Raw genomic sequence first — 15,729 nt, forward strand, 5'->3', positions numbered from 1 at the left:
GTTTCTAATTTTTATGAAGTCTATTTGATATAGTTTGTGCTTTTTGTGTCCTAGTTGAGAAATCTTTGCCAAACCTAAAAATCACCAATTTTCCTCTAGAAATTTTAGTTTTTGCTCTTACATTACTTTTTTTTTTTCAATTCACATGTGCATACATTATTTGGGTCACTTCTCCCTCCGTCTCCCTCTCCCACCCTCTCCCCCCTTACCCTCTCAGTTCCAGGCAGGTTGTGTTCTGCCTTTATCATTAGTTTTGTTGAAGAAAAGAGACAAGCATAAGGAAGACAAAGCGTTTTTGCTAGTTGAGTTGAGGATAGCTATACAGAGATTTTCCTAGCATTGCTTTCGTGTACATGTGTTATGACCCATGTTGATTCATCCCTAATTGATCTTTACCCTAGTTACTAATCCCCTTCTCATGATAACCTCTGTTGCTTTAAGGTTTCTGTATTAGTTCCTCTGGAGTGGGGACATCAAATGCTTTCATGTTTTGGGTTTTCTACATATTTCTGTATCACTGAAATATGCTCTCCCCTTATCATGTGATCCAAGTCTAACCACATTGCTGCATTTGCCCTAGATCTAAAGTCCACATATGAGGGAGAACATACAATTTTTGGTCTTCTGAGCTTGGCTGACCTCACTCAGAATGATGGTCTTCAGTTCCATCCATTTACCTGCAAATGATAAGATTTCATTCTTCTTCATGGCTGAGTAAAATTCCATTGTGTACAAGTACCACATTTTCTTGATCCATTCATCAGTAGTGGGGCATCTTGGTTGTTTCCATAACTTGGCTATTGTGAATAGTGCCACAATAAACATGGGTGTGCAGGTGCCTCTGGAGTAACCTGTGTTGTATTCCTTTCGGTATATCCCCAGGAGTTGGATTGCTGGGTCATATAGCTCGTCTATGTTTAGGTCTTTAAGCAGTCTCCAAATTTTTTTCCAGAGTAGTTGTACCAGCCTGCATTCCCACCAGCAGTGGATTAGGGTTCCTTTTTCCCCCACATCCTCACCAACACAAGTTGTTGGTGGTGTTTTTGATGATAGCTATTCTAACAGGGGTGAGGTGGAATCTTAGTGTGGTTTTGATTTGCATTTCCTTTATGGCTAGAGATGGTGAGCATTTTTTCATGTTTTTTTGCCATTTGGATTTCTTCTGAGAAAGTTCTATTAAGTTCAGTTGCCCATTTTTTAATTGGTTCATTAATTTTAGGAGTTTAGTTTCTTAAGTTCCCTGTATATTCTGGTTATCAGTCCCTTGTCTGATGTATAGGTGGCAAATATTTTCTCCCACTGTGTTTAGAGACCATTTCTTTTGTTGCACAGAAGCTTTTTAATTTTATGAAGTCCCATTTGTCCATTTCTCTTAGTTGCTGGGCTGCTGGGGTTCTATTGAGGAAGTCTTTGCCTATACCTATTAGTTCCACAGCATTTCCTGCTCCTTCCGTAGTAACTTCAGAGTTTCAGGTCTGATATTTAGGTCCCTGATCCATTTTGAGTTGACACTAGTACAGGGTGATTGCTCTTAAATTACTTTAAAAATTATCTTCAATTCCCTCTCTTTTGCGCCTCACTACCAAATTCTGACAACTCATTTTTTACTTTTTCAGAAACACTTTGCATTTGCCAAATCATCCTATTCTTACGTCTCCTCTTCCTTCTAATAGCTTCTCAGCTGATGCACCCCCACTTTCCCTAGCTCAGAATATTTTTTCTTTCATTTTTAAAAATTAATTTATTCTTTAATGCTATCTTTAATCTAAACACATGGAGCCATAGTGTCTTACACAGTAGCCATTAGCCTTGTATAATCACTTAAATCTAAATTAAATTTTTTTTCATTCATGTTAACATTTCAAGTGCTCAGTAGTTAATGACTACCATACTACATAGCGAGATATTCCCAACATTTAAGAAACTTCTATTAATAACTGCTTCCATTTTAAACAGGAAATCGAAGTTTATTTATCATATACACATCATGTCTTACAACTGTGAAAACGAAAATGGCTATTTACATAAAATAACACATTAAAAATACATACTATGTGTATTTTATACAATAACAGGGTCCCAGGATTCAAACAAGGAAGTTTGATTCCAGCATTTGCATTATGTAGTTATTTACTCTGCTGTAAAGAACTATAGCGGAGGTAAACCTTGGCAGTATGTTTCTCAAGAGTAAAATGTTAATTTCATATACACGGTTTTGCATCCGTAGAGGAAGATACAGTTTCTTCAGCACATGTGCCAGTTTCTGAGTCTTCCACTTCAGAATCCTCACCAGTTTCCTCTTCAGAATCAAATTCCTGACCATCCGGTGATTCAAAGTTATCCAGAGGTTCATTACTCAGTCTCTTTAAAGAATAAACCAGAAAAAAATTTACTGTCAAAATTTTAAAACTCAAGTCCATCATCTGTATGCTTTTAGCTGACCCTTAATGTTTTAACGGATTCTTTTCATCTTCCCTGACAAACAGGAAGTGTTATATTAAAGTCTGTACCACATGACAGTCGTATTTCAGCCAAGTCAGTGTTTAATGATTTGCTAATATTTTAAAGCATTGAACTACATTCAAAGCACAACCTAAATTGATATTTCTCTAGCACAAAGAAGTGAAGAACTTACTAGATGTTCTTAATTTCTAACCAGCTTTGGAACAATATTTTTTTAGGCAATTAAGGGAGCTACTACAGTACTTCAAAATAAAACTTCAAACTATTCTGTCATGGCTCTAAAATGTAAGGCTGCAATTCAACATATGAGAAGTTTTATTTAAAAAGCTTTCTTGTCAGTCAGACTCTTACTTGTAATCTTAGCTACTTGGGAGGTGGAGATCAGGAGAATCACAGTTTGAGAACAGGCCAGGCCAAAAGTTATGAAGACCCCATCTCAATCAATAAGCTGGGCATGGGGTGTGCAGCTGTGATCCCAGTTATGTGGAAGCTGAGTAAATGGAAGGATCAAGGTTTGAGGCCAGCCCTGGGGACCCTATCCAAAAAGCAAAAGAGGACTGGAAGCATGGCTCAGGTGTTAGCATGACTGCCTACTAAGGTGGGGTTGGGGTAGCAACTTTCTTCCCTTCAGTAAGATGGATGTTTTTGCTTCACACACATGAAGTCTTAAAACCTATTTTAAGTCAAGCCTGGTCAAGTCAGTAACTGAACTAATTCCTGTAGACACATTAGCAACTTACAAACTTTAAAAAGTCAGAAAAAGCCAACAAACTTTTTTAGTGTGCCAACTAACAATTTTATAAATGATAGCTAATATCATGCTGGTGTAAAATTCAAGTGAAAGCTACCTAAAATTGTGTCAACTATGAAATGTAGTAATTTCTCATATCTTTTTCAGAAGTAGGCATTATTACTCCCATTTTATAGGTGAGGAAAATGAAGCCCTGGCAGGATAAATAATCTATTCTATTCAAGAAACTTAGCGGTGTAGGCAGGGCGCTAAGACTCAAACCCAGGAAATCTGATTACAGAGCCTGACCACTACTTGCTAATCACACTACTGCTTCAACTTTATAGAAAAACAGGTGATTCTCAATCAGGCAAATATTACATTACTTACCTCTATAATATTTGCCATGTGCTGTACATGTTCTGCTATTTCTGCCAATTCTTTATTCTCCTTTTTCAAGCGGGCAATTTCATTGTCCTGATGTTCAATTTCTTTATGAAGCTATATAATAATATAAATAAAGTTCAGTATTCCGTAGATTTGCTATGATCTAAACCAAATTATATTCCTCCACATTCATAACTGATAGTCACATGTGGCATAAAGTTGACTCAACACAACAGGATTCATTCTGTATGATAATTTTGGTAAGTCACCTTTCAGTCAAACTTTTCTTAGGCCAACATTAAAGCTAATTAATACTGGTCAAACTAAATATGTTATGCAACAGAAGTAACAGTGCTGGAATATATATTTTAATTATACTCAATACATACTTTCTCATTTTCCTTAAGAGCTTCATAGAGAGCTTTCCTCCGTTTTTCTGCCACTTCTTTCCAATACTGAGAGGATGGAGTTTCTGAAATAAATTGTTTCACATGTATCTTTAAAAATCATTACTATGACCCTGGTGTGATGGTGTACATGCCTGTAATCCCAGTATTCACAAGGTTGAGGCAGGAGGATCAAGTTCAATGCCAGCCTGGGCTACATAGTAAGTTCCAGGTCAACCTGGGCTACATAGAAAAACCCCGTCTCAAAAAAAAAAACCCTTAAAAACTTTCTTTAAACAAAAAAAAAAAGTCACTGCTTTCAAAGATCCAGTAATTTTTCTATTGAAAAAAATTATGATCTAATTTCTCTTATTTTTCCCAGTTGAAGTCAAAGATTTTTGACCCTTCGTAAGAATTCCAGGGCTAGGTCATGGAACAAGTGGTAGAACACTTGCCTAGCAAGCACAGATCCCAACTTCAAACCCAGAACCATCAAAAGAAAAAAGAACTCCAACAGAAGTACATGTATGGCCTAGATTGTTGAAGATTTTTTTTTTCTTTTTAAAAGCACTGAGGATTGAACTTGGCCTCATATTTGCTAGATAAGTATTCTAACACTTGAGCCACTGTTGAAGATTTCTGCAACATTTGTTTTGTGTATTTATGTATTTTCTAATTTTTGTGCTGGGGACTGATCCCAGGCCCTTACAGGTGCTAAGTATATACTTAGTGACCTATATCCCTAGCCCTAATATTGACATTTTTGAAAAGTCTAGCACATCAGTTACTTTGTTCCTAATTTTTAATTTCCGTTTCCACAATCAGATTCAGGCTAAACATTCACTGGCAGGAATATTGCACAAATGTATTGTATCCTCAATGTATCACCAGAAGCACATGCTGATTTGTCATTACTGGAGATGTTAAATTTGATCAAAGATGCCATCTACCAGAGTTGTTCCTTATAGATAATTTTCTTAGTAATTAATAAATAATCCATTGAATAAAAATTTTTAAGCCCGTCAATGCCTTGCTCCTCAATCATTTTCTATCCAATTTTAACTCCATTGATGTTTCTTGCTTAAAATTATACCTACAGAGGAGGAAAAATAGTTATTAACTATTTATGCAATTACTTCTACATGTAGCATTTGCCACTATTCCTTAAAAAGAACTTCCCCTCCCCAATTAAAGAAAATTATCATAGAGGGGGTGAATATGAACAAAGTGTATTATATACATGTATGGCTATATCACAATGAAGCCCCCCAACATTGTGGAATTAATATGTGCTAATTAAAAATGGGAAAAAATTGTTATAGATTCATATGTCCTTTTTTTATTCAATATAATTATTTTTGTCATTATTCATTTTAATGTTCAGATTTTTGCAAATTTAGTCAGTAGGACACAATTCAACCTAATTCCTGTGTGAGTTTAACATGTCCAAGAGTTTTTGAGTACTTCCTTATTTTCTGATACAGTATATTTCAGGATCACTCCATTAACATTCCTGGTTCTCATCCTGGAATCAGCCATTTCTTCAAGGAGCTTCAGTGCAGAAGTGTTTATAAACTAAGAAATGGATGCTTAGTGTGCTCCTTACACTGGAAGTCATTTGTTTCCAGGTTCTTGCTGACAGAGCTTTTTTTTTTTCAAGTAACAATTTATACTGATACCTTCAATTACTATTCAATACAGAGTTCTTCCCTTCCTTTTCTATTGTATATTTGCATTTCCACTCACTGTATTATGTACCTGCCTCCTAACTTCAACATATTATTTATTTGCTCAATTCTAAAATACACACAATTTTCTTTTCAAATTCTAACACTAATGCCACTGCCAACAACAAATTTAATAAAGTTCAGGATTTCTTTGCAGTTCTTTTAATTCTTACAATATATCCCACTAAGGATAGTCAAGGTTTATAGTCAAGTTACATTATCAAATTTTGTCTATGGTTATATTAGCAATGTAATATATAGTTGAGCTGTTTCAGAATTTAAACTTAGTGTTTTATTTTTTTAACCAATCCTTATTCATTAATTTTAACTAATCAAATGTAAGCATCAGAAATCCTGTTGTTGATTCTATAGCATTATTAAAGCGCTTCTTTAGTTTTATCCAGTCAATCTTTCCTAATTTTACCTAATGAAACCCTAATATCTACTTATTTCTTCCTTACTGTCTTCCAGACAACTGAGAATAAACCCAAATGTCACTGTGATCTTGAAAGTCCTTTTCTAGGGCTTAATTTCTTATCAGCGATAACATCCAAAGATCTACGATTAGTACAAAAGTAAAAATCTTTTGTAATAATTTAAAAAAATCACTAGTTTCCTCTTTTGATTTTCACTACCATTACATTAAAAACTGGTACTTATTGTAAGAGTAATACTTCCCATTTTGCTCAATACATTCCTACTGGCTCCATTACTTCATATTCTAGAATATTTAAATTGTTTACTTCATATTCTTTCTCTATATATTTTTCTTTTGAAAAGCCTACTTTCAAGTCTGGTAAACCCTAAAGCAATTTACTATCAGAGATACCATATTAATCATTACTTAATATTTGCTTACTTGATATTTGGTCAACATTTGGATCTTGTCAAATGGTCACATGTCTAAATTTAGAGTGCTTGCATATTTACAATCGTAAATTTGATATATTTTATCAAAACCATACAAGTAAAATATCTAATATTTTTCCCAGACTAAGAGACTGTAGGTAGCTGGGTGTCAATGGCTCTCACCTATAATCGTAGCTACTCAAGAGGCAGAGATCAGAAGCATCACAGTTCGAAGCTAGCTGGGGCAAATAGTTCAAGGGACCCTATCTCAAAAAAACCCATCATAGAAGTAGGACAAGGTGAAGGCCCTAGGTTCAAACCCCAGTACCAAAAGAAAAGAGGCTGTAGGTAGTATTAACAATAATATTTACCATATATAATTTAAAAATCTAAGAAAAGGCTGTGTTATATTTTCATACCTTTAATCATAAGATCAAATGCTTCTTGGGTGATTCCTCCAGGATTTTTATTTTCACTAGATTCAGGGACAGTAATAACTCCAGAGCTTGAAGTCTTGGGTGTTAACTGGTCATTCCAATGTTTCCTTTTGGATAAGCCTTTAGGCACCTATAATGGAAACAATTACTTGATTTACTGAATGAGAAAGCTAGTGGTTTTGTCATATATCGAAGAAAGAAAACACATACATCTTTTGACATCTTTAGAAATTTTCTACCAAAAGCTGTAGTGCCATTTTAGAAATTTTATTTGCAACAGCTATTTTGGATTTGAGTTGGTCTGAGACTTAGCTAAAACTATTTTTATTCTGTTTAAATGTCTTACTTAAATTCAGTACCATGGAAAGGTGGCATTCTCAGAATTCAGCAAAGCCTAGACATGCTCATCATGATTTTTTTCATTTACACACAGGAGTAAATAAAAGAATCTAATAATTTATTCTCAAAATATCAAATATCACTCCTCTAAGGTAATTATTCATAACTTATTACATCATTCCAGCTCTACTATGGATATTCATAGCAATCTTGAACTTCCTAAATTGAAAAGTTGAAACTAAACCCACAAGAAAAATGAAAACAAACTAAAACCCCATCTTTGGGAAATATGTCATTACTAATTTACATTATTTCTACATTTCAACAATTTAGGTGTTTCAAAGTAAGAAATCCTTGAAAATGTTTTAATGTTTTTAACGGAGGTGGTACTATCTGTTACCCATTCTAGCTCTATTATACATACCTCATTTTCTCTTCCAACAAGAGATCCAGCGGCAGAGGGCTGAATCATCTTCAGAGTTCTTCTTGGAACTGGACTAGTCTAAAAGTCAAGATAACTCTTTATCAGATTACTGAGATACATATAGTTACTTAGTTACTGAGTTTCTATACAGTTAAGCTTAATCCTATTGTAATTAAAAAAAAAATCACTAGAACATTAATATTTGGATCTGCTATATAATTTTATAATGCTACATCTGAACCAGACACTGGTTAACCAATAAGCAAATTTATATTCCAAGTTTATAATAAAGTTTGAAGAAATTTTTAATAGTTATCACCCAAACTAGATACAAATAACTCTTCTTCTCATGTCAATACATGCTCTTGCTATAATCATTTTGTCAACTATCATATCTAATTAAACATATAACACAATTCCTAAGTTCTTAATAGTTCAAATAATATATAATAAAATTCCAGTAAGACTATCTGTATTCTCCTTTTAAAAAGATCTTCTAAACTAGAAACTTATAAGCACTCTACTTTAATAAAACTAAACATTATAACCTTTATGGTATGAACTCAGGAAAGAGGCAAATTGGGGGGAAAGGTTAATTATTCACACCACAAAACAGTTCTTCCCCTCATCAAAAGGATTCACCTCAGACCTTTAAATAGGGAATATTCCCAAGCACATTTGTAGTCACAAAAGGAATATAATTTTTAAGAACATGCTGCATGTGAAGTCAAGTACATGTGTAATAGACAACCTACTTCAACCCTTACCTGATTGTTCAAGCAGTTTTGCTTCAAGCCTATTGATTAGAAAACTGCTAAAACACTCTAAAATGCCCAAGCTATTGTTTTGGAAAAAACATTGTCTTCCTTATGATATGTAAATACCCCCCTGTATATTTCCTGCTCTAAAAGCTCTATTTTTGCAAAAAAAAAAAAAATCATTAGTTATACTGCCACCATGGGATAGCAAACAATGGTGAATGCTCAAACAAGGTTAGCAAGAACATGATACCATAGCAGCGTGAGAAAGTTACTGATTCTACACTGTACTTCACATGACAAAGTTCACCTTTCCCACGGTAAAGTTTCTACTGCTGATTATTATCACTATTTAACTGAAGGACAAATGCCAACTTCTGTGAGAGCAAATATTACAACAACATTTCACATATAATTTAGATTCTAGGTTAGTCAACAGTCTCCAAATAGTAGAAAATGTAATTTTGAAGCCTTTGTAATAGGAGATGTTAATTTATTTAAATGCTTGATGTTACTAACAGTCAAAGAAGCTGGCTAAGTTACTATCCCACACAAAAAAATACCATTTAACTTTTATACATGTAAACTTTACACTTTACATTATTTTATGTATACAGATTGTGCATTGGAATAGACTTGTAGAGCTAGAAAGCTTCATTTGTGTACTTATGAGTCAATCTATTTATGAAACAATTTGATATTATCACCCCTCTCCCCAAAAAATGTACAAAGCAGTACACTTACATAAAATTTTGCATACTACTGGTAAGGAATCCATGGACCCAAAATCAAAATTCACTCTTAAAAATCTAGTTCTAATACAATTTCCTCAGTTTAGGGATAGGTAAACTAAAGCTGAGAACTAACTAATAGCGCTCTCAAAAAGAATCCAGGTCCCTTTTTCTCTAAGATGGTTCTACTTTAGCTAGTAAACATTAGACTGGGTTTTTGAATTTTTTTTGAGACATGTTCACTATATAGCCCAAACTGGCCTGTAACTCATTACCCTCCTGCCTCAGCTTTTCAAGTGCTGGGATTATAGGTATGTGTCACAACACATAGCCACAAAGAATTTAAATAAAGTCAATCACTTCATGAAATTTAAGAGTGTACACAAAACAATAATATTCCTGTATACAGAATATCCTAGAACTACTAAGTTTATAGGACATAAGATCAAGATGCAAAAAATACTGTCTTTCAACACAGTAACAATAGCCAAAGCAAGAATGAAAGTAAGGAAACAATTCCATTTAAACTGCATTTAAAAAAAAAACTTAGGATATCTAAAAATTCAGTAACTCAAGATTCATAGAAATTATAGCCATCTTAAATTTTCCTAAATTATGTCAAAAATACCATTCACACTGATAGTCCCACTACCACAAGACTGTAGCAGGAGGCTAGCTTCAGCCCAAAGGTTTAAGGCCAGCTGGGCAACATAGTGAGGCCCTGTCTCTTAAATAAAAAAATAAACAAAACCAAAAACATTTAGCCACTTGCTTTCTAAAACACATTAAAGTTATTCTATCACATACCTTTATATTCTCTTGGATTTCTTCTTGTTTCTGCTTCATACTGGGATTCATTATACAGCTGGAGAAGTACAAAAGATTAGTAGTTTAAGAACAGAATATGGCTTGCACCTAAAGGTGGAGTTCAGAATTTTTTTGTTGTTGATAAAGTATTCTAAATCACAATCATGTTACTGTATGGTAGAACTACTATCTAGTAGAACAGGACACTGCCCTAGATTAGAGCTCTCAGAGAACTGAGAAATGGGCACCAGGAAAGCAAAACACAGATACTTGGGTGTGCCAAAGTCTATTCTAAAGAACAGCACCCTGCCAGACACGGTGAAGCACACCTGTAATTCTACCATGTGGGAGGCAGAGGCAGGAAAATCTCATGTTGAAGGCCAGTCTGGGATTCACAGGAAAATCCTGTCTCAAGAAAGCAGGAGAGGTAGCCCAATGGTAGAGCACTTGCCTAGCACATGCAAGACCCTGCGTTCAATCCCCAGTACTTTAACAAAAAAAAAGAACAGCATTGTAACTTTGCTGTTTCAAAGGCAGACATAACTACAATAAACTTGGCAATAACTTAATAGTGATTTAGTATTGTCAAATGAGATTAAGCATTTACCTTTACAGGGAATGGTTTAACCACCAACGCAAACTGAGGAATTAACAAACAAGGAAGCAGAAGATACAGAGAAAAGCAACGTGGTTAACTAGACTACTGGACAATATTCAATCCAGATTGAACATCTGAATCCCAGTCATGTCAGTGCTCCTTTAATTGATCTCCCTGATTACTATGGCCATGCCTTTACTCAGTGCAATGGTTTTCAAACTTTGAAATGCAGATCGTGGCCCAGGATTCTGAAATCATTTGGTAGGTCATGAGTAACGTTGCTTAGAAAATTGTAACCCAACAGAATGGAAATGAAAAGAAGTAAAAGTACTTCTTGAAACTTCTTAGCTACATGGCTGTGTCCTAAGTAACCATGTAAAATGTGCTTTAGTATTTTAAAAGTTCAGCCAGGCATCCACCAATGGTTCTAATCCTAGCTACTTGGGAGGCTGAGAACAGGAAGATCGCAGTTTGAGGCCAGCCCTGCCAAACACTTCGAAACCCTCATCTCCAAAATAACCGGCGCAAAATGGACAGGAGGTGTGGCTCAAGCAGTAGAGCGCCTGCTTTGCAAGTTCGAAGTTGTAAGTTGAGAGTCACTTTATTAAGTTTAATCCTTCACGTTTACCACACTCCTTTGCTAGCAACCTTGAACCCTCATTTCCTTTTTATCCTCTAGCGCTTTTTAAACACCTATATGCAAAACTCATAGAGTCCAAAGGATGCGCTGATAGTGGAGAGAAACCAGTGCCACCAACACTGGCGTCATTTTAATGGGAGACGCAGGGTTCTGCGACCTTGACCCAGTAGCCCAATTTACCGACCCCTCCAGATCACTGCGGGTTACTGAAACGGCAAGAGGACGGACGTCCGCGGCCGGCGGACCCGAGCTGAGCGCTCTCCCAGGCCGCGCGCACCGCCCAGTACCCGCCCGCTCGTCCCGAGGCCAGCGTCCAGTCCACCAACCGCGGCGTGGCCTCCGGGCGGCGCCTCCAACCAATAGGGAGCGCGAACGCGAGAGCGCGCCAAAACCGACCCCGCCAAAAGGGCAGGCCTTCTCCTCGCTTCCCTCCCGGCCGCGGTCCCCAGGAACGCTCCGCAAACCACTTCGTCCCAATCCCCGCCAGCGCTCCGCGGCTGTCAAAGGAGTCTTCTGCTTCTGGCTGGCAGAGGCGAGAGCGGGTAATCTAGGAGCTGTACCTGGAGCGCCTGAGGACCACCTCCTGCCACCTTTCTCATACTCACTGGGTGGAAACGCCCAATCTTCGTAGCGAATGTAGGCAGCCGTGGCAGCGGCCCCTTGCACAAGGCGCACCGAGAACGCGGGTTGACCCCCACAGTCGCTGAAGTGACCCTAACTGGCAGAGTAAAAACTGGCTAACTCCGCTTGCCCACTCCCATACGACCACGTGATATGCTGGCGCAAGACGAGGGGCGGAGCCTCCGGAATCCGGCGAATTGCCGCTCTCCTTCCTCCTCGACCCCGCCCCTTCCTGCGCCTGCGCAGTCGGCGACGGCTGTGGGGTATTTGGGCCAGGCCGCCAAGGATTTGTGCGTGGCTGCAAGGTCTGTGCCCTTTGACCTTACCCTCCTACCCTGCTCTCGGGACTTGGTTTCTGACCGCGGAGCTTTTGCTCTTGACCTTTGCCAGCGGAAGATCAGCCTCCACTTGTAAACACAGGAAGGACAAAATGTCGTACGTACAGTACACGACATTTTTTTGTCAAGTGGACTTCTAGTTTTAAGAGATTATATATTTTGGCTTTTTGTATTCGACTGGTGTGATAAGAGTTCTGGAAGACTTAATTCGGTGATCGACTAATCCTGCAACTATTCATTGAGCGCCTAATGCTGAGAATACAACTTCATTTCAATTTGAAAAAATAGGGAGACTTATTAATGATTAGATTAAGCCTTTAACAAAACAGTATAAAGTTCTCAGACTTGAGCATAGCACATTTGGGTTCACCGGAGTCCAGCATTTTTTTACAGCTACCACAGATACCTCTACAAGTCTGCTTTCCCACTTCCTGATTTTTCGTGGGAGTATCATTCTTAGAGGCAGGGAAATACCTAAGTGTGCACACAGCGTCGCCTTTCAGAAATGCTTTCCCAGCCGTAGACCAGGATGTCGTGCATGCTCATCTGTCACCGAATTTCTTCTTGACACTTCAAAATGTACAAGGCACTGAACTATATACATGTATCTGTACATATGGATATGTGTATACAGATATAGATATAGATATAGATATAGATATGTTTCTAGCTTTGTGAGGTATATATAATCTAAATCCAAACAATCCATCGATTGGAAAACTGGTAAGAATTCCAAAATGGTAAGAATTGTGATAACTGGTGGTAAGTAATCATTGACTTGTTTGGAAGTCTGAAATAGAAATTCAAACTTCCACAATCTGTTTGCTCATCCCTGTGATAGGGATCACTGACGAAGAATACTAAAACTGTCTAGTGATCTCCATAGAGCCAAAATGGGTCAGGTATGGCTCCATCACTTTAAAAAAAAAAATGTGTGTGTATGTATATGAATAAAATTTCAGGTAGTCTTTACTAAGAACATAAAGCAAAGTACATAGTGTTATTTCTTTCCAGAACTAAAAGCTAGGATAGAAAAATGTCTTCCATGAAAATGCAAACCAAAGATGTAGAATCTAGAGGTTACCTTGATTAAAAGCTTACTGAGACCCTAAGAGAACTGCCATTTCCCAGACATATGAAGCCACTTTACCCAAATGCTAGATATAGTTGCTAATATTATTGGTTATATTTAGAATGCTGATGGGAGTCTTTTTCTTTACATTTCAATGTTTAATTCAACATTCCAAACAAAATGGTGCTTACTTTAGGAAAAACTTAATTCCCTAGAGTCTTAAACAACAATTTCAACAGCTTAGGTTAGATCCCTTCTGCTTTGCCAGCTAAGTGATCAACTAGTTGTGCAAACAAATTAATGCAGATCTGCACCTATGCTATCCATTTAGGAAGCCATTAGCCATGTATGACTATTGAACACTTGAAATGTGGCTAGTTCTCTTTTGAGGTGTGTTGTAATGTAAAATACACACTGGAATTCAGAAAATTTAGTACAAAAAGGGGAACATGTGATATACCTTAGTGGTGCCTAGCATGCTCAAGGTCCGGGGTTTAATCCCCAGCACTACAAGAATTAAAAAAAAAGAATGTCAAATATCTCTGTAATTTTTGCATGGTTACATGCTGAAATGATATCTTTACACATTAGGTTAAATATAAATATTTTGATTAATTTCATTTGATTCTTTTTCCTTTTTTAAGTACAGGTACCAGAAAAGATTTAAAGACGTGGCTCATTTGAATTCATACCCCAGTGCCCCCCAAAAAAATAATTAAAAAATAAAGATATGGCTCACAAATGTGGCTCGTGTTATATTTCTATGGGACATAGCTGCTCTAAACTATCACAATGTACATCATCCCACTGAATGCTCTCGGGAGCCCTGTGTGGCTAAAACACTAAATCACTGGTTCAGGATCTCACAACTAAAACTGAGACTTCAGATCTTCTGACTCAGAGTTCACATGTGAACTGAAATATTCCTCTCTATAGACATAGGAACTACAAGGCCCAAAACTAGTCTCCAAAACTTGTGCTTTCCTATTGGTTTTGAAGAACAAATTTATAAAGAAAACAATTTTGTAGGAATCTGAAAAAAATTATAAGTAGCTATCAGAATTTCCCCCAAATATAATGGGATCATAATATGGGGTAGTCTTATTTGCAGTAGAGAAACCCTGGATATTGATAAGGCTTAAGTTTACTCAGTAACATTGGCTCATATATATCCTTTAACTTACATTAACTCAGTACAATCTTATATGACACAACTATTTTTAAAACTCATGGGTGTTTTTCCATAATCTTCCTCTTAATGTGTAGCTAAGCACAAACTCCTTTACTGTGCTTTATTGGACTATCTAGAACTGCTCAGCAGCATTTATAGTTAATTTGTTTAAAAAAAAAAAGGGAGGACAGAAATCTTAACAGTGTATCATAATAGAAAAATAAAGCCAAATCACTTAGCACAGTATAAAGCATAAATTATAAATTGAATTGCTAATGAAAAGCAATAGAACCAATTGAGATGACAGAGAATAAATGTACCTTTTAAAAACATGTTCTCGTTTATTGAGGCTAACTAAATTCCCAAGGTTTTTGGGTCATATTGCAGGAATTGCTTGACTACTGCATGATAATAGCTGGGAGAACAAATAATTCATTATTTTCTTCTTCAAAAGACTCTAATAGCATTATTTGGAAAACCATTGATTTTGCCCAATTCCCCAGCTCTGAATTACATTTAAGTAGTTAACCTGGGTCTTTTTGTGGGGGAGGAGCCTGGGGTTTGAACTCAGGGCTTTATACTTGCAAAGCAGGAGCTCTACATCTTGAGCCACACCTCCAGTGCATTTTGCTGTGGTTGTGTTGAAGATGGGATCTCATAAACTGTTTGCCTGGGCTGGCCTCAAACCTCAATCCTCCCAATCTCTGCCTCCCAAGTAGCTAAAATTACAGGCACGAGCCACCGGCACCTGGCTTCAACTAGTTAATCTAGGTCTTAAATTTCATAATACACAGACATGTCAAAGCAGGAAATTAGAGCAAGAAAGAAGGGGATTTAGTTGTAATATCTTAATAATAGTTAATATTTTAAGTCAATAATTTAAAAAAATGGTAAGTCAACTTTAAGGCAAAAGATAGTAGACAGGATCATAGGACTGGGCAAGGTGTCCTCACACCTGTAATCCCAGCTACTCATGAAGTAGAGATTGGAAGAATCGATGTTCAAGGCCAGCTGGGACAAAAAGTTAACAACAAAGCTGAGCATGGTGGCACATACCTGTCATCCCAGCTATGCAGGAAGTTTGAGTAAGAGGATCACTGTCCGTGCCCAACTGGATAAACATGCGAGACCCCAAAAAATAAAAGATCTATAAAAGACCAAGGAAATGAAAAAATAAAACACGATGAATGTAGTCCATGATGATGGTGAACATAAACCTTTTGCTTAAGCCATTAAAGTTTCTCTTTTTCT

General features: G+C 36.7%; 1 protein-coding gene across 4 annotated transcripts; it reads right to left on the reverse strand.

The window, feature by feature from the left end:
* Positions 1-1,938: 1,938 nt before the first annotated feature.
* Gmnn (geminin DNA replication inhibitor) lies at positions 1,939-12,051 on the reverse strand. Of its 4 annotated transcripts, none has more exons than XM_074082769.1 (8): positions 11,882-12,051; positions 10,368-10,443; positions 10,039-10,096; positions 7,743-7,820; positions 6,962-7,109; positions 3,970-4,052; positions 3,584-3,694; positions 1,939-2,363 (listed from the first exon to the last, which is right to left on the reverse strand). In XM_074082769.1, the coding sequence occupies exons 3-8, from the start codon at positions 10,087-10,089 to the stop codon at positions 2,202-2,204; spliced, it is 633 nt and encodes a 210-aa protein (XP_073938870.1). In that variant the 5' UTR covers positions 10,090-10,096; positions 10,368-10,443; positions 11,882-12,051; the 3' UTR covers positions 1,939-2,201. The 4 variants fall into 4 exon arrangements, with proteins under 4 accessions (XP_073938870.1, XP_073938871.1, XP_020028641.2 ...); XM_074082770.1 differs by having other exon boundaries at positions 10,368-10,525; XM_020173052.2 differs by lacking the exon at positions 10,368-10,443.
* Positions 12,052-15,729: the final 3,678 nt, after the last annotated feature.

The sequence above is a fragment of the Castor canadensis genome, chromosome 8 (assembly GCF_047511655.1).
Source record: "Castor canadensis chromosome 8, mCasCan1.hap1v2, whole genome shotgun sequence".
NCBI lineage: Eukaryota > Metazoa > Chordata > Mammalia > Rodentia > Castoridae > Castor > Castor canadensis.